This window comes from Alternaria hordeiaustralica (genome assembly GCF_023758085.1).
Source record: "Alternaria hordeiaustralica strain BMP 2776 chromosome Unknown scaffold_6, whole genome shotgun sequence".
Classification (NCBI taxonomy): domain Eukaryota; kingdom Fungi; phylum Ascomycota; class Dothideomycetes; order Pleosporales; family Pleosporaceae; genus Alternaria; species Alternaria hordeiaustralica.
Genome location: NW_026056778.1, coordinates 773,765 through 794,757, shown reverse-complemented (window position 1 = coordinate 794,757; position 20,993 = coordinate 773,765). Strand labels below are relative to the sequence as shown.

Here is a 20,993-nt window from a genome sequence, read left to right as displayed (position 1 = left end):
GCGGCCAATTGCTTTTATTTGTTGTTGCGATTCTTTTCGCTAGGGGCTTTTGCTCGATGGAAGGGACATCTATGACGTATTAGCGAGTTTTAGATCGAAGCGTTGTGGTGACGTTCGCAGCCGCGAGATCCTAGCTCCTCCCTTTAGCTCCGCGGTAGCGGGCGAGTTATCTGGATTTGCTACTAGTTTTATATTGACTGTCGCAACGCATCGATTATGAATGCCTTTCTTACTTGTGCATGTCTCGCATTTAGACTAGTAATAGTATCTCTTGTGGCGTTCGTATGGCCACCCCGCTTCGCATCAGAGCGCACAGCTTGCTCACTATGTTGTATCATTGCTTCATCCCGCCAATGTCCGGTGTGGCTACTGCTTCGGCACAGGCGGGTGCTACATCTGTCCTGTTCGGTGCTCTTCATCCATCAGCATCGCTCGAATACTCGGTATAGACCTTTCAGATTCGCGACCTCCATCACTCCACCTTGCAGTAACCCCTTTGTGCCCACGAGCCTAGCCTTGCAAGCAGGGAAGATGGTAAACTCGATCGCTCGCAGGAGTTTCTTCCGCCTTGCTGCAATTTCGGGATCTTCCTCAAGGACCTTAGCCTTGCCTTTACCATCGTCACCGGCTTGTGCTGAGGGCGGCAGAGGCAGACTTTCAGGTACATAGAAAGAAGCAATCTCGCGCAGCAATGTCTGGAAGCATCCTTTCTCCTCATTCCAATTAACATGCGGTCCAAGACGCAGTAGGAATTGGGGGAGCTTGGCCATAGAGGGCGTGTAGTCTTTCATCAGCAGCGGAATAGAGCAGAGTTCGTCTTCTGGTGTAATCTCCATGGAGAAGTATTCGCTCAGCAGTGCTGCCTTGCTGATCAACTGCCCTTTCACTACTTCAACAACCTCGTCCCAGTCTATTTCGTCTGCCGCATCGCCTGCATTCTTCTTTTCCTGTTCTGCAGCAACCTTGAGCAAGTCATGTAGCGACAAGGGCGGGTTAAAGCGTATCTTTCCGTAGTTGGCAAAGTCGGTTAGACCGACCTGGTAGAAGTATTCGTTGCAGAGCATACCGTAATCGACAAGGAAGAGCTTCACGCCGCCTTGTATAGCCGCTATTCGCTTCTGCTCGTCGACGATACCCACAAACGTATGCGTCGAAATGATATCAGTAAGCTCGTTGTGCATTGCATCTCGAACCTCCGCACGGAGATCTTTAACGGACGTGAGACGACACGCCATTGGTTCCTTTTCCGCGAACTCATATTCCATCTCTTCTTCGTCGTTCGCAATCTCTTCGACGGACTTTTGCGGCTGCAACATTGACGTAATCTTGCGTGCCGAAGAATCCGTACGGACAAGGTTGGTTTCGTCTCGCTTCTTGGTCGCTGTATGCGGCGCTCTTCGGCCGCTACGGTCTGATGCATCCCCTGTCGCAGGGGTTGACGGTATAATCTGCTTCATGGGCGTTGCAAAAGGAACTTTGGGGTTTGAAAGCAAGGACTGGGTCATGAAAGTCCTGCTCGTATCGACCTTACTCAAGTTTTCGCGTATTGAGTCGCATATGACGGCTATGATCTCATCTTCATTGAGGAAGTGAACCTCGCGTTTTGTAGGATGCACGTTTACATCCACTCGCTGTGGCTCGATTTCGAGACTTAGATAGAAGAACGGATGAGCTCCTTTCGGTAGAAACGTGGCGTAAGTCTGCTCAACACTCTTCTTGATCGCAGGCGACTCTACCGCTCGATGGTTGATGAAGAGTAGCATTACTGTTCTCTTCGCAGTATAATTTGCGTTACTGACCCATCCGTCGCACTTGAAGCCCCAGCGGTCGTCTTTGACGTTTAGGGCTACCAAATCGCTCGCAGCAGAATTGCCATGGATCGTTCGAATCCGGTCCTTGACGGTAGCAGAAGCAGGTACGGTTATGCTATTGTTTTCGCCTGCCTTCTTGCAGGAGAAGGCAACGCCTGCGCAGTGGACAGCATAACGTCCGATGAGCTCGAGAATCTTCGCGTACTCTTCGCTAGCGGAACGGAAAGCTCGCCGCCGGGAAGGTACATTGTAGAAGAGATCCTCAACCTAGCACCTCATTAGCTATTGCCGTGGCGCTGGAAGAGGACGAAAGTACTGTAATGATCGTGCCCTGTCGGCCGGCCTTAGGCTTTGGTTCGGCACTCTGGCCAGGCTTCGCACTTGCAAGTTTACCATCCGCAAAATGCGCTTCCCACGCGCAGCTCGACTCCTTTGTCCTCGTAGTAACTTTGAGATGAGCAATGTGACTGATACTCGCCAGCGCCTCACCACGAAAGCCGTACGTGCCAATGGAAGTCAGGTCCTCGAATGCCTTGAGTTTGGAAGTAGTAAAACGTTCACATAAGATTGGCAGGTCTTCTTTCTGAGGGAAGTCAGCATGTGATGACTCTGAAAAGATCAAGACATACGTCGATGCCGTGACCATTGTCGGTGATCTGGAGCAACTTGAGGCCGCCGTCTTTGACTAGGACCTCCAATGCAGTCGACCCTGCATCAACAGCATTCTCAATCAGCTCTTTCAGCGCGTGCACTGGCGCGACAATGATTTCTCCGGCCGCGATTTTGTTGACGACATCTTGCGATAGTGCCTTGATTCGGCGCGGCGCGGGAAGTGGTAGACTGTCATCGCCTTTTCTTTTCGTTCCGCGTGGCGATGACGTCGAAACATCCATGTCATCCGCCATGATTGCACGCTAAGTTGCGCATTCGAATTGTAATTTGTGGCGATGTTGGTGAGTGATGCACGATGGAAACATGAGCAGTACGGGGAAGCGCGATGGATGATGAGCCCCACTTTCACGGTGTCACGTGGCTTGCCTGATACAGGCATCGCCACGCATCGACCTCCAAGCTTCAAGCAGGCAGTATGCATCAACAATACGCTGACAATAGGAGCCTTTGTAACTTCTTGAGATATACGAATCAACACATGTCAGCATAAGCGAAAGATTTGGTGCTAGTGAGGTTGCACGATACTCCCGAGGTCGAGCGGCACAGTCGCGTGAAGTGCTCTTTCCATGGAGATCTCAAAGTACAACTTCTTCTTGGTTCAATAGCGCGCCAGTACTTCGTTGCAGATATGGCACCTCCTTCATATGCACGCGCTACATCCTCCTCTACATCCAAGGCCAGCCCTAAGGCTTCGAAGACGACCCACATCATCGACGAGTCGATAATACCGTCTCTAAAAAAGACCAGAATCTCAACGACCACGAAAGCACTTGAAAAGGCTCCGTCAACGCCAAAGAAAGCTCTCAAACGACCATCCCTCCTTACTCCACAAGCCAGAGACCAGATCACCTATAACCGCGATTTATATGCCATCAAAGCTAAAGACGCTTCAAAGCCATGCCTGTTATCAGATCTTCCATCCGAGCTACGCAGTCTGATATACACCTTCGTTCTCCCCTCAACGCACCACATCTCCGATAACTGGGCCGCAATTCTCAAACGCGGACAACGACGCCTACCTCCCCTGCTGCACATCTGCCGCGCCATCAGGATCGAAGCAGCATACGACTACTACACCGGCACGACCTTCAGCTTCGCAGTCCGGAATCTGGATTTCCATCCTGTCATGAGATGGATCGATGAACTGCCAAAGCAACACCGCGCTCTTCTTTTGTCTCGGAACCGACATTTGGAAATCAACGTTCTGCCTAGTGTAAAGACCTCTTTCACGTATCCGCCCAAAGGCTGGCTGATCGACGGATATATGCAGGATCATTGGAAAGCATGTCAGCCTTTTGGGAACATCTACACCGTACCGTCGGATTTACACAAATCACATTTCCTGGTCTTCTGTCGGCTGGCGTCTTGGTTCCTTTGGTGTTTCAGATCACTACACAAGCCTGTCAGATGGAGATATACGTTTGAGCAGTCGCCCTATCATAATCCGTTTGGTTTGCCGGGTCTGCAGGAGCAGGCGGTGTTGGAGCGGTTTCTAAAGCATCATGCCATGGTGCTGACGATGGAATGTGTGCAAAAGGCCTGGAAGAGGAATAAGAGTGGGGCCGCGGCGATGCGAGGGGAGGTAGTGAGATTGTTGAACGCATTGGACCAGTGGTACAGGGAACGCTGGGGCGAGGGCAGAGATGGAGGCGAGTGGGAAGAAGCGATGGACGCACTTAAAAAGGGTATTGAGAAATGGTGAATGGTCAGCATGGGAACGGCAGTGGGGCATATAGCATGGCATTGGGTATCATCGCTAATAAAGAAGGAAAATGCATATCCTCTTGAATCTGAAAATCCGTCTCCGTGCCACTCGTCACACATGCGTGTGGATCTATCCTAGACACCGTCATCATTAGGCATGGTCCAAGGTTGAGCTTCGCCAATTGGGCTTGTCAAGCGCAAACGGTCGTTCCATGCTCAGCATTGAGCATCCCTAGCAGAGCGCGCCACTTGCGTAGACGCCGCACAAGATGAGTCGTGATAACGTACACTCAGCGGTTATTGAGGAAGTGTGGCTCAAAGCCGTATATAGGGTTACCGAGCTATCACAAGTATTAGCATTCGTACCCTGCTTCTGAAAATCGAACTTACTCGTCGAAGGGTAAAGACAATGTCGGTGACTGAGACGGTCTTGCGTCCACTGGAGTCCACGATCGCACAGCAGTCTTTCAGTATCTGATAAACTGTTAGTCATTGCATGCAGCTTCTAGTTCCTGAGTGACTGACCCTTGCTAGTCGCTCTCTGAGGGCCAGGCGCACGTCGTCGTAGATGGTTGCGGAAATGCGCTTCACGCCGCCACGCCGAGCCAAACGTCTAAATGTATGTCAGTAGGTTTGTGGGATCGCGCAAAGTGAAATAGTGCAAAGTTCAAGACAGTAGCTCTGTGCCTACGTCATTCCTTTTTCGTAACCAGGGACCACTTACCGGATGTCACCTTTCGTAACCCCGTAGATGTTGTCTTTTCGGATCTTCCTGCAAACATTGAGCTCCTGCATCGCCCTACGCACAAACTGGTACTCACGTATGCCTCTTGAGATTGGCTTTCCCTAAACCTTTCCCCTTCCCGAGACCACCGGAGCCCTTGCCCAGCCCGAGTCCAGGTCTTAGGCCTCTGGGAGCAGCTGGTGATGCCGAGACTGTGGATCCTGATGCCCGTGGCCAGCCCGCCGGTGCGGGGCGCGATGGGCCGCCTGACTGCCCAGGCCTTTCGTTGACCATATTGCGTTAATGTTGTTGTGCTCGAGCAAAGCGGGCAACGAGGCTGTGTTGGTGGTGCGGGTGCACGGGCCGCAACGTCACGCGTTCAGACGCGGTCGCGTGTTCATGTGAAGATGAGTCGACGAAGGGAGGGAGGTGGGGTCCAATGGCGGGGTTAGGTCATTTGCTTCTTACAGGCAACGAAATTGAGAGTAGAGTACATCACAGTTTGGCGGTGAATGCGAAGAGTAATAGTCATTATAGCTCACAATTCACAGTTCAGAGGTCATATGCGGGACAAACGTTATTCATTAGTTTCCAGGTGCTAGCCCTGATGCATTAATACTAGTGTATGTATCTGGGGTCGTGGGTCCTTATATCCAAGTTTGAGACCATATCTACGAGATGAATGTAGCTTCAGTGAACAATGTACCCTCCTCTTCCTTGACCTCATCGCCAACCTTGACCTTGATGGTCATCTTGGGCGCATACTGGTAGATGTATGGCTTTGTACCAGCTGCGCTGGCGACGATGGTCTTGATGAAGCCCGGCACCTCGGCCATGACATCGACGCGGTCGATGTTCTTTCCTAGAGCACCAGCGAGGTCCGCAGTGACCTCCTTGCCATCTTCGGTCTTTCCCACCCAGTGGTAGCTTGCCGAGGTAGGCTCCGGCCAGCCGGTCTCGTCTTGCTTGGTCTCGGTGTGTTTCACATCGCCTTCGGTGTTGGCGAACAGTAGCTTGCCGTCGGTGGCAATTCCGGCGACTCGGACGACGGTCGACGCGTAGGAGGCGGGAGTGGTGAACTCCATCAGGATGGCGGAGTATGAAGGCGACTGGAAATTGACAAAGTTCCACCGCGCAGCTATGACTGTTAGTTCAGAGTATTCACAGGCGTATCAAGATGCTTACCGGCGTGGTGGGGCTTCATTCCCTGGAGAGCGTGGCTCAACATGCCGCGGCCCTTGACGTCAACCTCACCCTCCTTGGTGATGATGGATCCCTCGACGCTGCAGCGCGGCCAGAAGTGGTGGTGCATGGAGCCCCACGGCGCCTTGGGGTCGGTGCCGTAGTTGGTTGTGCCGTCTTTTCCACCCATGAAGCCGGGAGCAGTCCTGGTGAACTTGACGTTGACCATGCTGTTGTCGTTCACCGCCGCCTTGATGGTGTATGCGCTGCCATCTTCCGAGAGCTCGATCGAGACGCCATCGGCGTAGAAGGAATGTTGGTCCTCGTCGAATCCGTAGTTTGAGACGGGGTCACTTGCCCAGAGGAAAGGCTTCTCGTTGTTGGGGTAGAAGAGCTTGCAGTTGAACTGCACGGTTACTCGTAGACCACTGCGAGCTGTGAGTGCTGTGATCGGCGGTATCTGGCGAACTTGACTTACGCAATGTTGTTGTAGATGACCTGCAGGAAGCCCTTATGTCCGGCATCGGTGAAGAGGTAGAAGGTCTGCGTCTCGACGTTGGTGTAGTCGAGCGTTACCCACTTCAGGTCCTTCTTGGCCAGCTCGGTGTAGGCGGGCTCACCACCCTTCTTGCCCACGGGCTGGATGGCATCGGGGCCGTATTCGGGCTCTTGGGTGCCGGCAACCGCGGCTAGTCTACATTTGTCAGTACGCGTCCTGTACACGCCCTGTACTCTGCGCCACGGTCGCGCAGGCACGTGTGAAGGCGAGGGTAGCACTCACGTTGACTTGGCCCAGCTGAACATGTTGTGGGCAGATGGACGCACTTTCCAAAAACAAACAGCGTGCGTAGGTAAAGGCGGTCACGGGCTCTGATTGGAGGAGGGCAGAAAAAACTCTGGAAAGGTTCTGTTCAACAGGTCTGGATCTGAAATTTTCGGGGAGGCCGTTGACGAGAGCACGGCCGGGAGCAGGTAGGTACAGCGACGGCGACGTCAGGACAGGCAGACGGTCGGGACACTTGCAGGGCGTTGAGGCAGGAGGTGCGGTGGGGGTATCACGGGTGCAGCTGTTGGGATCCGAGGGACCTCGGGACGGGACAGAGTCTTTGGCGTGTGTGGTGAAGATGCCAAAGCCGCTGTCGACATGGGAGTTGAGGCGGCGCCGCATGGGTGAGGCTTAGCCGTAGCTTCCCGATGTTGCTACGAATAGGGCAACCCGCGCGCCCTGTGCCTCTGAGGTAGCACCCATCGTCGACCCCTCCCATATCAATTTCTCGTCGCTCTGCACGCCCGACGCCGAGTCTGCTGTTTGGCCCGCTTGTATATACAGAGCATTACTCCCCCCGGCTGCTGCCCCTTCCAGATTCCGAGCATCCGCGGTTTTACGGACGAATTGATTGCACGCAATCGACGGCTAGCGCGGGGCTTCTTCACTCTAGCTTCCGATGACGATTCTGGATGCTTTGTAGTCAGGCACACGACTCGAAACTTGCACAGCATTCCTCCCCGGCCACCTTTACCACTGCACGCATCGCTACAATCATCTTACCCGGCTGCTCCGCGCGCATATTTGGACCCTAGACTCTCGGCTGCACGGGCGCTGGGACGCATCTCTGGGCGACGCGCATCACGAACCCACCCAAGTAAGCTAGAGCTGCCCAGGTGTTCGACCTACTTAGACATCTGCGGATTTCGTCATGGCCTGGACTAGAGGAGCTGACCCTCTCTGACAGAACATTCACCTCACACCCACACCCACACCCACACCCCCAAACTTCACACGCGATGACGTCGACACCGCCTGCGCAATCCGTCCGCTTCAGTGAGGTCAACCAGGAAATTGAGCCCGAAGAGGCCGTAAGAGATGTTGCGGAACTCACGGGCACCGACAAGGCACAGCCCGACGGCCCATTGAGCCCCCAGGCAGAGGAAGACCTACGTAATCTGTCGTCTACTCTCCAGAAATCACGAATGCAGGCAAAGCGTATGGAGAACTTTTCCTTCGAGCCTGTCTCACTGCCGCCTTCACGAGTAAGCAAGCCTCATACACTACCCCACAGTTTGAACACAAAGCTAACAGCCACAAGGCACCTTCCCCATCTCCAGCCTCACGGACAGCTTCAGCACACTCAGGACACCGCTCTTCTATTCCATCGTCACCCGCATCCGCCATGCACTCCCCACCTCTAACTCCGGCGGGCACGTCATCTCGCGAAGAGAGGGCCAACGCAGAAGGACACAAGAAGCGCCCCAGCGATCCCGCCATGATGACGCCTCAGGTCTCGCCCCCGCATGAAGCTCCGCCAACGTCAATGGACTCGTCTGTGCAAAGTCCAAACGAAAGCCAATCTTCCTTACCAGTTCCCGGTTCTCCTAGGACCGCACCGCAATCACCTCGCCCTTCGTCCGATCTGTCCGGCGTAGTCCAGCCGCACCCAAAGCGCGGGCCTGCGTTTACAATGGGCCCTACTGGCGACTCAAATCCGGCTTCCCGGGATGCTAGTCCGGCAGGATCCGGAGGAGAGCGTACGCCAGGAACTTCGACTCCAGCACCTGGCTCCCGACCATATACACCACAGGGGGATAGGGACGATACCTACGCACGTTCGAAACGCGCGGCGCAATCGAGGAACCTGGATTCGCTCGAGGCCCGGTACATTTATGGCGGACGCGATGGGCGCAACTCGGCGGCATCGTCGATATATCAGCTACCCCGCTCCAAAGGAACTGAGTCTGATAAGGAAGAGAGCAAAAGAACGAGTATATTTGGAAAGAAGAAGACTCACTCCGATGCGGAAGACAGCAAATCGCAAAATGGCAAACAACATCATGGATCCATGTCCGAACTGAAGCGCTTCTTCAAGATTGGACACAAGAACAAGGACAAGGATAAAGAGAAGGAAAAGCGCAAAGAATCCCCTGCGCCGTCGGTCAAGAGTGCGAAGATCAAGTCGAACAAGTCAGGGACGATGACACCACCGATCACGAACGGGGCTATGAGCGTACCATTCGCTGACGACCACGGCCTTCAGAGCAAGTACGGCAAGTTTGGAAAAGTGCTGGGCTCAGGAGCGGGTGGGTCAGTCCGACTCATGAAGCGAAGCAGCGATGGCACCACATTCGCTGTCAAGCAGTTCCGGAACCGACATTCGTATGAGTCTGAAAAGGACTACAACAAGAAGGTGACTGCCGAATTCTGCATAGGCTCGACGCTGCACCATGGAAACATCATCGAGACTATGGACTTGGTGAACGAAAAAGGCGCCTATTATGTGGTGATGGAATACGCACCTTATGATCTTTTCGCTATAGTAATGACGGGAAAGATGAGTCGCGAGGAGGTTACCTGCTGTACCTTACAGATCTTGAACGGAGTGACATACCTCCACAGCATGGGTTTGGCACATCGGGATCTGAAGCTTGACAACGTCGTGGTCAACGAGCACGGAATCATGAAGATCATCGATTTCGGGAGTGCTGCTGTGTTCAAGTATCCATTCGAAGACGAGATTGTACTTGCGAGTGGTAAGTCTGTTATGCCTTTCAGTAAAGCTCCTTCTAATCCCTCCAGGTATTGTCGGCTCGGATCCATACCTCGCTCCAGAAGTTTACGATCTTTCCAAGTACGATCCGCAACCGACTGACATCTGGTCTCTTGCCATCATGTTTTGCTGCATGACGCTACGTCGATTTCCATGGAAAGCACCGCGCGTATCCGACAATTCATACAAACTCTTTGTGTCCCCTCCCAACGACGGACCGAGATCGATCACAGGCCCTTCCAAGTCGGCCACTGACCTCCAGCACAGCGCAGGTGACGATCGCCGCCAATCAGGAGTCATATCTGAACCTGCGTCTCGACACCAAACTTCAGAGCATTCTGCCGACCATCGCGCTTCAACATCGTCGACGAGCCAGCAGCCACCGCAAGTGATCAAAGGGCCATGGCGCCTGCTACGTTTGCTACCCAGAGAAAGTAGGCATATCATAGGCAGAATGCTCGAAATCGATCCTAAGAAGCGCGCGACTCTCGATGAGATCCTCGAAGACAAGTGGGTCACTGGTAGTGCAGTGTGCACACAAGAAGAGGGCGGGAGAGTGCTCCGATGCGACAACCACGACCATACGCTCGAGCCAGGTGCAGGCGTCGCCTCGGCACCAAACACGCAACAAAAGAAATGAGCGTCGTTCCCGAACCCGATGAGGGTATTCTTATTTTTCCATATTGGCGTTTGGACGATTAGCAGGCGGGTGTTTACAGGCTCTTCCTGTCCGCATGATATGAGGTGTTCCGGCCCGATTAGAAAGGCGGTTCTTCTGCTCTTTGATTCTCACGCGTTTCGTACGCCTTTTTGTAATACCTTGAATGTTGTCATGTCAATACCAAAGATTGACGAGACCAGTATATGGAAGCTACGAGCCAAAAAAGTGTGATGGAGTTTGGCGTATGTAAATAACTGCGAGCATCACGGACAAATGTACAAAACGCGATCAGCAAACCTTCCCCACGTTTGTTTCTAGTGCTTATATGCGGATACCGATGACGAAGACGAAGGACGAGCTCCATTCAAGCAGACCATTTACTTCGAACATCGAACTCCGACCGACGCAATGCTGGTATAGTGTTTGTTTCTGGCCGATTTCGACTTTCCCCAGCCTTCGCTTGGCGTACCGTGCGGCGATCCTGACACTTCGAAACAAGCACCACGCAGGTGACAAGCCCAAAACGCGCGCATTCCCCGTTACTCGAAACGAGCACACGGTTCAGTTCGCTCGATGGAGGATTCTCCGCACGTCAATCTGCGATGTCAAACAAGCCTTTATCCTGATCCAACGGCTTTACTCTGTCTGGTGGAGAAGCGACGCGTGTTTACGCAAGACATGCATGCAATGCCTCAGGTGTGATCTTCTTGATGCTGCGAGTGGATGACTGATGTGGAGAGCACACACGTCAGATCGCAGCATTGTTATGCCAAGCCGGGGCCCAGAGGATAATGTATGCACTGTGGTTGGCTGGCAGACGCGAATATGATGCGCGACGTGCGGGAGTTTAGTAGCAGCGATCTAGGCCGATTTCTGAAAGCTGAAATGTGGAGTTGGGGGCTGTTGGTTGGCGAGATGCGTGGGTGTTATACCTCGAGACCTCATCACGAGGGGAAAGCTTATCGCACTAGGTCGCCATACTTGCCAGGAGTGGATTGGGGAGTTTGTCATTCTGGTGGGTGGGGGAGTCGTCTTTGCAGAGAGAAGAGGCATGCAGCAAGCACGTCTTTGCAGTAAACAACATGCGCATCCCACGCCTGTGTCACGATACTCGATGTCGACAAACGCCCGTTCGGCGTCCAGCAGCAACGCGCAAGCAAGCAAAGTGGGTCTCTGTGTATCGTCAATCGAAAGCAGGGGGTGTCATGTACAGCCGCTGGCCGTGGCAAACGAACGTGAAACGAACTACGGTAATACAAGACGCATGCTTGCGCAGTCTCAGCTTGTCCGCTTTGACGCGCGAAGGAAGCGTTTGAGATTGATGCATGAGTGGCCGAGAACGGGTTGGAGGGGTTGTTCAGGGTAAGCGCAAGCGAGCCCCGGCGCGGGACTCGCATGACGAAGATGGAGTGACGGCTGTCATCATGACAGATTTTGGGTATCAAGCGAACGGCGGGTAGTAGGTAGATCTGCCTTGGGGCGAATGAGAGGCGTAGGAGGCAGAGTTGCATGAATTGGAATAGGCCACGGTACGAGGAATCTGGATGTTCCAAGTTGCCCTTGGAAAAGCCACACCAGCATACCTAGGTAGATTCACTTTATTCTTCGCAGTAATGTGCCATCAGAATGCACGAAGGTGTACACATCCAGGCTTCTGTGAAAGAACAAGCTTCAGCATAAAGGGCCGGGTCTTGCATGTGTTGCATTTTGCAGATAGCCGCTTGTACAAGGCCAAGCTAGAAAAATAGAAACCACCACACCTCTCATCAAAAACCAACAAAGATGCAGACGCACACCAAAACGGATCCGCAGCCTATCCAATCCCGCTACACCGCTCTGGCCGTTGAATTGGTCCCATGATCCAGGTCCGTTTGTGTGCAGTCTTGTTGGCCCTCAAGCGTCTTATCTCTATTGCGGCCCCCAGCCAATAGCCATCGCATACACTTGTCTTCGCAGCTGAAGCACCGCGGACCAGGGGGGGTCAAAAAGGTGAGCTCAGGGTGGGCCTGTGAAGATCGTCGTCGCAGCCGGGCAGCGCCTCGACTCCTGCGCTTCGCTCCCACCCGCACGTACGCAACCAAGAAAGTGCGCGGAACGTACCATGACATGGCTTGTGCGTTTGTGTTGGACCCGCTTCGTGCGAAAGAAAGACCCCGTTAACGCGGGAAATCGTGTGTCTGAAAGGATCTGTGTTATAGGTGTCTTGGCTTGTAAGCCAATACTTTAACGCACGTTTTCCCACTTGTTCGCGATCTGGATTTTTTGGTTGTCTGGCTCTTGCTTCTAGCCTCTCGTAACCTTTCCACATCTACGTACCCAGTGCCCGCCGCACTTTGCACCTTACTTCATTTAATTACTCTGTCTTCCCTTTCCTGGCTGGTCCGCCCACGTGTTTGACATACGCTTGTATATGTAATCGAATTTCGGAAAGCATTGAGCCTCGGGTCATACTATAAGAAGGATGCGTCGCCAACTTCCTCCGAGTCATCTCAAGGTTCCGCCGGGTCCGCATGCGTTTCCAAGACAACAACACTTTCTGGGTCAGGATACAGTTGTCGTGAACCATTACTCGGGTTTTGAAAAGGCGATTCCTGCGATACCGTCTTTACCGGGATTTAGGACGAGTGCTGGTATGTTTGGCTCTGTTTGGTTTTCTTGGGGATGGTCGTGTGCTCGGTTGCCGCGACTGGGGTTGTGATGTCAACCATGCAGCGAGTTCGACGCGCGAGATTTTTGGGTACGAATACGAGCTAACGCGCAACAACAGCATTCTTGACGTCGCTGAGCGCAAACCTCAGGATTGATCCTGACCTCCCATCGCCGCTACCTACACCAACGTCGTTTCGATTAAACAACTTCGTCCAAGAACTTCCCTCCACATCGCTGTCCTACTCAACGCTGCCTGCACAGTACAATCCGTACCCCTCGCCTGCCGAATCCCAAGCCATGTCGTCGACCGAACCGAACGCGCCGGCCAAGTCGCCTACGGATGAACTGCCGCAACTCTCTACCTACACTGCTGAGACAGAGGAGGACCGAATCGAAGGCTTACGCTTGGTCGCAGATTCCGTGGCACAACAGCGCCAGGTCGCCAGCAAGGTCATGCTGTTCCATCCAGTTTCACTAGCCGCGTACTTTGTGGTTGTGGCTTTTGCTGCGCAATACATGCTACGCTGGTACGAGGACAAAACGATGTTGGCCACAACCATTGGAGGCATCACAATGGCTTTCCTCATCTTCATTCGATGGATGACCGGTGGCTACATCGGTATGGCCGAGGATATTAACATGGATTGGCTGGGCGATGACAGGCTCATCGTGGTGAAGTGGGGTGAGGACGTCATCGGATCCTTGGTATTGGGTTGGGCCGATAATGATGCCGCGAAGAAGCGTGGCAGGAGAAGGCGAGGCAAGGCCGTTGTACGCGCTTGGACTGTGAAGTTAAAGTACCGCGGCAAGGGTGTTGGTGGGGGCTTGTTGGAGGAGGCTGTCAAGGTGGCAGGAGAGCGAGGCGCAGATGGCATTGTCTTTGATGCCGACCATGCCAGTAAGATCACGTCTACTCATATCCTCAGGTCATCACTAACAGAACATCAGACTCCAAGCGTATCCTCCCTGCCATCTTCAACGGTTACCTCAACAAGCAAGACGCCAAGGCCGAGAAGGCTCTACAAAAGGTTGCGGACGCGAAGGGCAACTTCCGCCAGCGTCAGAGCTCGCCCACTTGGGGCAGCAGGTAGACATATACTACATTTTTCTATTTTAGGGCAGCAGATGGGGTGGTGTTTTGCTTTCATTTTGGCGCGGCGACGAGTTTTCTACTGGATGATACCCCATTCCTCTCGTTGATGATACCCCAAACGATCGTTATCGTTGCAAGCATCAAGCTTTCCGTACTTGCTTTTCCATGTTACCGTTTCGGTATCGAGCTCTTGTCGTTATCGTCATCATACAGATCATCAGAGTCATAATACACGATTACAGAGTAGTTTTATTGGTAGATCACAATGACAGTGTCTAGCAGTTCTAGTTGCATAGCGGCCAACTCCGGTGACATGATGGCTTGCATCCCGCCTGGAGCTCATAGATTAATATTCACTGATACGGCCGCATACCCGGCTATTCCGCACACCATCCTCAAACTCTGTGGTTGTAAGCCGGGAAGCTCTTATCGCGACATGTTTCCTGATCCATAGACGTGTGGGAAGACAAGCGGCATGTACTGATAACGATGCATTAACCTTTCGATATCAACACCTTGGCGTCAGATTCCGGTTCGCTGGTAGATTTGCCCCGCGTTGCTCGCTACTGCCCCTCCATGTACAAGGGGAGATTAGGCTTTCCAGGCTTTCCGTCAATGTTGCATGATGCATGCCAAGTATGTACATGCGGAACCGTAGGCGATGGCTTAGCAACGCCGATCTGTAGAGAAGTTGGATGCTGTACTGATAGCGTTCCAGACTCTTCACGGGAAGGAAGGAACCACCGCCGCTACTGGTCAAACTCCCCCTCTCGCTCTTTTGTCGGTTTGCATGTGAAGTTACAAGCTGACACAACGAACCGCCGTGCAAGGCTGCACAAGAGCAGTTTCGGACTCCGAGTCTAATCGGTTCAACGCGCGGCTGCACCGGCCTCTGTGTCACCGTCGACTGAACTCGTTGGGTATTCCTCGCGTAGCTGCAATATGACTTTCTGTGGCACAGTCAGTATATTTAGTGCTCAGCCAAAAAAGCCTCAACTTCAAAGCGACAGTGCGAACCGCGCGCGAGGCGATCTGCTGTTACACCTTGCTGTGCCGCAGAGCTACGTACCGCTAATGCCTCCGGGTTCGCGCCGTTCTCGATGAGCGATACGCAGTAAGACAGTTGCTGCCGATCCAGGTGGGTGTTCTGGGGCTTATGTCAGATGTCGGGCGCTTCAGTAAGGCGCAGTGTTTCGTACTAGCAATGTTGCGATTTCATGAAGAATGTCGATGACTTCGCGAGCGGCCTTTCGGCGGGCGTCGGCTGAGGTTTGCTCGGCGGCTGGCATCGTCGGTGTACTGTGTAGGTCTGAGGTTCCTTGAGAGAAGACAAGTTCGGAGTTGCGGGGTTTGTTGTTTGTTTACAGTCTATGGATTTATGCAGTTCAAGTCGCGTGTAGGAAAGAACTCCACACGCGGCGCGTTCCGCACGTGAGCTCCTTGGCGCATCTTGCCCCTCTAGGTACTCGATCGGAAAGTCGGTCCTCACAGCACATTTCCTTCACACCAAGATGGTGTTCTGACATCACCATCATTATGACGACAGATGGCCCACTGGTACTCAGGCACGTAATGACAGAGCTTTATAATGAGAGCTCGCGTGCTTGCTGGAATTACTCTGTTGACAACACACAGCTTCATTTGACCATCTGAACAATTCCAAGTTTCTCAGCGTCTACAAATTTCAAACTAGTTTTCAATCGTAACTAGATCAGACATCATGGCACCAGACCCGCACCAAGGAGGCCGTCTAGAAGACATGGCTGCAGAGGGCACGACCATTCCTGGCGATGCTGGCAAGATGAACGTGGTAAGTGCGGATATCGGATCCAGGTATCATATGCTTCTGTGAAGTACAATATAATTAACCAAGATTCAGGTTTCACCCTCTGACCACCCAGATCAGACTCACACGAATCTCGCACATGCAGCAGATAACGCTTTCGACATACCGCGCAGTGTGAACGACCGCGGACAAACAGGCGAAGTCATAACTGGTACTGGCGACCAGCTACCGTCAAGTATTGAGAAGAAGAACCTGGATGACGCGGGCTTCGACCCAAGGGCAAAGGGTCACGACCAGTACGCGAAGCATGCTCGGCAGGATAATCCTATGGACAGCTTGAAGCATGGAGCTGGTAGTCATGACGTGGAGGCTGCGCCCGGTGAAGAGGAAGAGAGTCAGGATGCGCTTCTGAACAAGAGAGGTGCGAAGTAGGTGATGCAAGACGTCGCACTTCATGTATATATTATATGACTTTACGACCGAACAAATAGCCAAGAGGCGCGAAATAATCAATTCGAGAAACATTACGTTCACTCCCGAGTTGTGATCGCTGTGATGTATTGCATGCATGCTACAGACCCTCAAGTACCTAGGGCTGTGGATACCCCGCTAGACCCCACACGTGCCTTCCATTTTCACGATCCCGGCAACTTTCTCACTTGCTGCTTGAACCAAACACTTGAGATCAAGCGTTCCTGTCCGCAAAATGGTGTACTACTTCTCGTCCAACACGGTGTCGCCGTCAGCCTTTATCTACGTCGGCAAAGACAAGGTTGAGAGTATGTGATTTCTGACCTGCCAGCGTACTCTCAGTGGTTCACGCAACTACAACCGCACATACTGATCACCTCAACAGACGAAGAGCTTATCAAATACGGCTGGGACGAAGATGTCTGGTTTCACGCCGACAACCTCTCTTCGGCCCATATCTACGTCCGGTTACCCGAGGGCGAAGATTGGGAAAACATGAGCAAAGAGTTGCTGGTGGACTGCGCGCAACTAACCAAGGCGAACAGTATTGAGGGCAACAAGAAAGACAACGTTACGATTGTGTATACGCCTTGGAGCAACCTGAAGAAAGATGGGAGTATGGCTGTAGGTCAAGTTGGGTTCAAGGATCAGCGAAAGGTAAGCGCATTGCCATGAGGCAGAAAACACTTGCGTCACGTCCCTTGGCTCGACCGCAACTTATTGCTCAATTTGCTGATGGCATCTTAGGTGAAGCGCATACATGTGGAGCAGCGAGAAAATCCTATTGTCAACCGTCTTAACAAAACTAAAGTTGAGAAGTACCCCGACCTAAGAGAGGAGCGAGAAGCGAGGCGGGCGGAGTTGAGGAAGCGAGATCAAAGTGCTCTGCAAGCCAAGGTATGTGTATTCCCCAAGTCTCGTTATCCTGCTTTGTTCTGCATGTACTATGTTCGCATGACCCCTTTTTCCAACTACGTCCGTTCTCATGATCTATCCTGTCATTTGCAATCTCTCCGACACTCTACATCTCCTACCACGGGTGTTCTGACCCAGACGCACTGTTTCGGTTCGCACACGCGACTTCGACTCGCGACTAATGATTTATAGCGCAAAGAAGAGGCCCGTATAGCCAAGGAGCGCAAGGAGCTTGCGTGGCGGAGAGATCATGCCTACGACGATGTCATGACAGAGGAGAGTCTGGAGCAAAACTCCAACGAGAACCGCGATGAGAACTTCCTCGATGACTTCATGTGAGGTCTTTACTCGCGTTTGTGTATCCCGCAGATGACGTGGGCACCACAGTAGCAATGGTGTCGGCATAGCGGGGTCGCTTCAACTGGGGTCGCGAACAGTCATGGCTGGAAGGCATAGGCCCATGCTCTCGTTCAACATGCGGATATTATGGTTGAAGGTATCGTACGCGGTGGTCTTGACCTCGAGGTCCTCACGCGTCCTGAAAGAGTCAGCTGCATGGCATTGAAGACGGATGAGAACTGGCTACATACATGGCGTTTTTCGGGTTGTGCTTATTGCGACCTCCATGATTCTGTACCCACCATACGAACAGCAGATTCTTCACTATCTTGTGTTCGAGACCGTTCTGCCTAGTCGCATACTGCAGGAACTCTATCGTGTTCTGTATCCTCTGTGGGTCATAATCGGTCGCGGAGCCTTTACGAAAGGCTAGGCGAATGCGGTCGCGCAATGTATATCGAGCCGGCTTCGAGAACTGGATAGCTCTGAGACTGTGCCGGTATAGGTGCCTATACGCGTGAAGAACTGCTTGCTGTGACATGTTCTGGAGCCCAAGCACAGCACTTCACGCTGTGACCTCGGATGCTGGGTCGGCGGAAGGTAACGCCGACGCGCGCAGCCGCCACCTGCGCTCCCAGTGCCAACCTCGCCAACTCTTCAACACCACAACACGTACCACCCAACACCCCGCCTGTGCCTTTGCATCGACCGGGGCTTGTAGATACGCAATCCGGATTCGTTCTGGACAATTGCACGACATCGTGACTGCTGCGCTTACCGTATTAATCGCTGAACACGCCGTGTCAGGCCACATAGGGTGCTCACTCGTCCAGTAGCGACTCATATTGCCCTGGTCCGCTGTGGGATCTATGAACATCATCTGCATACCAGAGCCATGACCAGAGTATATCATCCGCGTGCGCAACAGCCGCCCCAGCGCGGCAGTACGCTTGATCAGTCACGAGCCGCCGTCAAGAAGAAGAAGCCATACAAGATCGTGCTAGAAGCGGTAACCCAAGAGAAGAAGAAGCTACATTCCATTGTCCGTCGGCGACGCGATTTCATCGTCATATAACACCACTGACTGTAGAATAGCTGACATACGCGTCCAACGCCCCCACTGGCTTCGGTTTCATCCCAGCTGGACACCCCGAATTCACAGAATGGTGCAAAGAGCAGTGTCGACAGCGCAACCTTGACGTACACATCGTCTCTGTGAGCATCCGGTCCCTCCCAAGCCAACAGGTCATTCACTGACAGCGTCGCAGGCCAAGCCGAAGAACAAAACCCACTCCGATCCCGAGAAGCTATCTCACCACGTCCACCGAGTCGGACACCACTTTCCTCTCACCATCATCGAACTTGCCTGCAACAAGTTCGGATATCTCTACGATGAGAGACGCGGCCTGCGGAAGGACAAAGAAGGTGACAGAACCAACTGGATAGCCCAAGAGTTTGAAGACTACTCTTCGCGGCAAGTACAACGAGGGCATCCCGCCACTGAGAAGGAAACCAAGGGTTACATCCACGGCGCCGTTCGCGAGATGTTTCCCAAGATACCAGAGGCAGATCTACAAGCCATTGTTTCTCATGCGTTTGAGGAGGGAACTAACCGGGTAGGTAATGCTAAGGAGCTTTCGTTGGCTCGTAGGGTGCAACTCGCAGTTGTCGCGCATATCCGCCACACATACACAGACTACGATAAGCTGCTCAAGACTGACGGCTGGTCGGAAGCCCGTGGCCAAGTCGAGAAAGTCTCTCTTGCGAAACTCAAAGAGTGGCGAGATGAAGATGGAAAGCAAAGCAACGAACTTGAGGAAACCTTCCGTGAAGTCATTGTTCTTGACGATGATGATGAAGCTAGCAGCGATGAAGGCTCCATGGCCACGCCTGATGAGCGCGAGCAAAGCATGGAAATTGTTTCCAGTCGTGCTACTGCGCGCGATCTACAGCCGGAACTACACGCTAACTACCCGAGTGGGGATGTCCGCAACATGAGACCTTCATCAAGAAGAACCATTGTCCTTCCGCGCTATGCTCCTCCTCCACCGCCACCTGTATCATCTGGCACCTCACGTTTCCAGTCACCTATGCAGCAGCCTTTCCAATCATTGCGAACGAGGACAAACGATCCGTAAGTGCATGCGACAGCTGATATCGAATTTAATACTCACGACTGTAGGCGAGCGAGACCAGCCGAGGCTGGCCAGAGTGTGAGAAACGCACAGCCGATCGTGCGTGAGATCAACGGCCAACTATACCAAGTGAGTGTTCGACAACCAAGCTCTATGAGCGAGAGAAAACGGTATCCTAGTCCTTGGCTTCTTCTTGAGCTAACACGCATAGCTACAACCCATCAAGGAAGATCGTGGTGCGTCGAGGTTACAGTACAACGACCCTCCTTTGCACGCTGCGCCTCGTCGCGTACAGGAAGGATATGTTCAGCCTCCATCACCTCGTCACAGTGCCTTTGACAGACCACTAGCGCACCCAAGGCGCCCATCAGACCAAGATGTTGTGCTCCCTTCTGTTGAGCCTGAGACAGTCGATTTGACATCACCACAACATATTGCAACTTCTCAGCAGCCTGCCCGAAACCATAACGCGAATCCAAACAGACCATATAACGAGCTGCAATCGCCAAAGCGAAAAGCGCTCCCTTCTTTTGCGGATGACAGACAGTCTCAGGCCGAGCAACACGCCAAGCGTCTAAGGCCCGTATACCGTGAGGAAGCTCGCCCCCGGACTTACGGAGATGATCAAGCAGGATTCCACATGAGCCAGCGCATGGCGTCCAATTATGGGCCAAGGCCACCGCCGCCTAGAGAGCAAGTTATTGATCTGACCACCAGTCCTTACCAGCCACCTTCTAGTGGTGGTAGAGGTTACGATGTCTCTGCACGCCCGGTTGCGCCTGCTGATCCCCGTGGATATGCATATGCTTCTGGACCGTCTCACCGAATGCATGCGCATGAAGTGAGAGGTGCACAGTATGATGTACACCCTGTTGATCCGTCTCGTGCTTACGTGCCTGACAATAGGATGTATGAGAGGCGCGTCCAGCCGAACCAGGACTACATTCCGCTCCGAGAGGATCAGCAGCCACGACGTCTTGAAGATGAGAGTGTGCGATACTTGAGGAGCGGTGTACGTTATGGCGGATGATTGCTTTGACATGCATTGGTAGCAGGACGGGCGGAGTTTTGCGGTTTTCACTACGGACGATACCCTTTTCCTTCTGTTTATTGCGTTCCCGGAGTCACGCCCCCTGGAGATTACCGATTCCAGTCACTCGCATGTCGCGTGTCGTATGATCTGGTTGCACACTCAGTGCATACTCTTGTGAATAGCGAAGCGGATATTGTGCATTGGAGACCATGGTCGGGCGATTGCCAGATATCAGCATGACGACAGCAGGTGTTTGTCAACTATGGATGGATACCA

At 53.0% G+C, this 20,993-nt stretch overlaps 7 protein-coding genes across 7 annotated transcripts; 4 read left to right on the top strand and 3 right to left on the bottom strand.

Moving 5' to 3' along the window:
- Nucleotides 1–422: 422 nt before the first annotated feature.
- J4E84_004165 (uncharacterized protein) lies at nt 423–2,716 on the bottom strand (the record flags this gene model as incomplete). Its single annotated transcript, XM_049386773.1, has 3 exons — nt 423–2,078; nt 2,128–2,394; nt 2,441–2,716. The coding sequence occupies 3 exons, from the start codon at nt 2,714–2,716 to the stop codon at nt 423–425; spliced, it is 2,199 nt and encodes a 732-aa protein (XP_049245543.1).
- Nucleotides 2,717–5,582: 2,866 nt separating this feature from the next.
- SVF1 (putative cell survival pathways protein) lies at nt 5,583–6,897 on the bottom strand (the record flags this gene model as incomplete). Its single annotated transcript, XM_049386772.1, has 4 exons — nt 5,583–6,049; nt 6,097–6,521; nt 6,572–6,787; nt 6,875–6,897. The coding sequence occupies 4 exons, from the start codon at nt 6,895–6,897 to the stop codon at nt 5,583–5,585; spliced, it is 1,131 nt and encodes a 376-aa protein (XP_049245542.1).
- A 981-nt stretch (nt 6,898–7,878) lies between these two features.
- Nucleotides 7,879–10,275, top strand: J4E84_004163 (uncharacterized protein; the record flags this gene model as incomplete). Its single annotated transcript, XM_049386771.1, has 3 exons — nt 7,879–8,124; nt 8,181–9,618; nt 9,665–10,275. The coding sequence occupies 3 exons, from the start codon at nt 7,879–7,881 to the stop codon at nt 10,273–10,275; spliced, it is 2,295 nt and encodes a 764-aa protein (XP_049245541.1).
- A 2,482-nt stretch (nt 10,276–12,757) lies between these two features.
- J4E84_004162 (uncharacterized protein) lies at nt 12,758–14,036 on the top strand (the record flags this gene model as incomplete). Its single annotated transcript, XM_049386770.1, has 3 exons — nt 12,758–12,926; nt 13,064–13,843; nt 13,894–14,036. The coding sequence occupies 3 exons, from the start codon at nt 12,758–12,760 to the stop codon at nt 14,034–14,036; spliced, it is 1,092 nt and encodes a 363-aa protein (XP_049245540.1).
- An 871-nt stretch (nt 14,037–14,907) lies between these two features.
- J4E84_004161 (uncharacterized protein) lies at nt 14,908–15,327 on the bottom strand (the record flags this gene model as incomplete). Its single annotated transcript, XM_049386769.1, has 3 exons — nt 14,908–14,988; nt 15,108–15,185; nt 15,238–15,327. 3 exons carry the CDS (start codon nt 15,325–15,327, stop codon nt 14,908–14,910), a joined length of 249 nt encoding a protein of 82 aa, XP_049245539.1.
- A 431-nt stretch (nt 15,328–15,758) lies between these two features.
- On the top strand, nt 15,759–17,549 carry J4E84_004160 (uncharacterized protein; the record flags this gene model as incomplete). Its single annotated transcript, XM_049386768.1, has 6 exons — nt 15,759–15,848; nt 15,918–16,252; nt 16,515–16,603; nt 16,681–16,952; nt 17,043–17,192; nt 17,403–17,549. 6 exons carry the CDS (start codon nt 15,759–15,761, stop codon nt 17,547–17,549), a joined length of 1,083 nt encoding a protein of 360 aa, XP_049245538.1.
- An 895-nt stretch (nt 17,550–18,444) lies between these two features.
- J4E84_004159 (uncharacterized protein) lies at nt 18,445–19,687 on the top strand (the record flags this gene model as incomplete). Its single annotated transcript, XM_049386767.1, has 3 exons — nt 18,445–18,591; nt 18,645–18,764; nt 18,818–19,687. The coding sequence occupies 3 exons, from the start codon at nt 18,445–18,447 to the stop codon at nt 19,685–19,687; spliced, it is 1,137 nt and encodes a 378-aa protein (XP_049245537.1).
- Nucleotides 19,688–20,993: the final 1,306 nt, after the last annotated feature.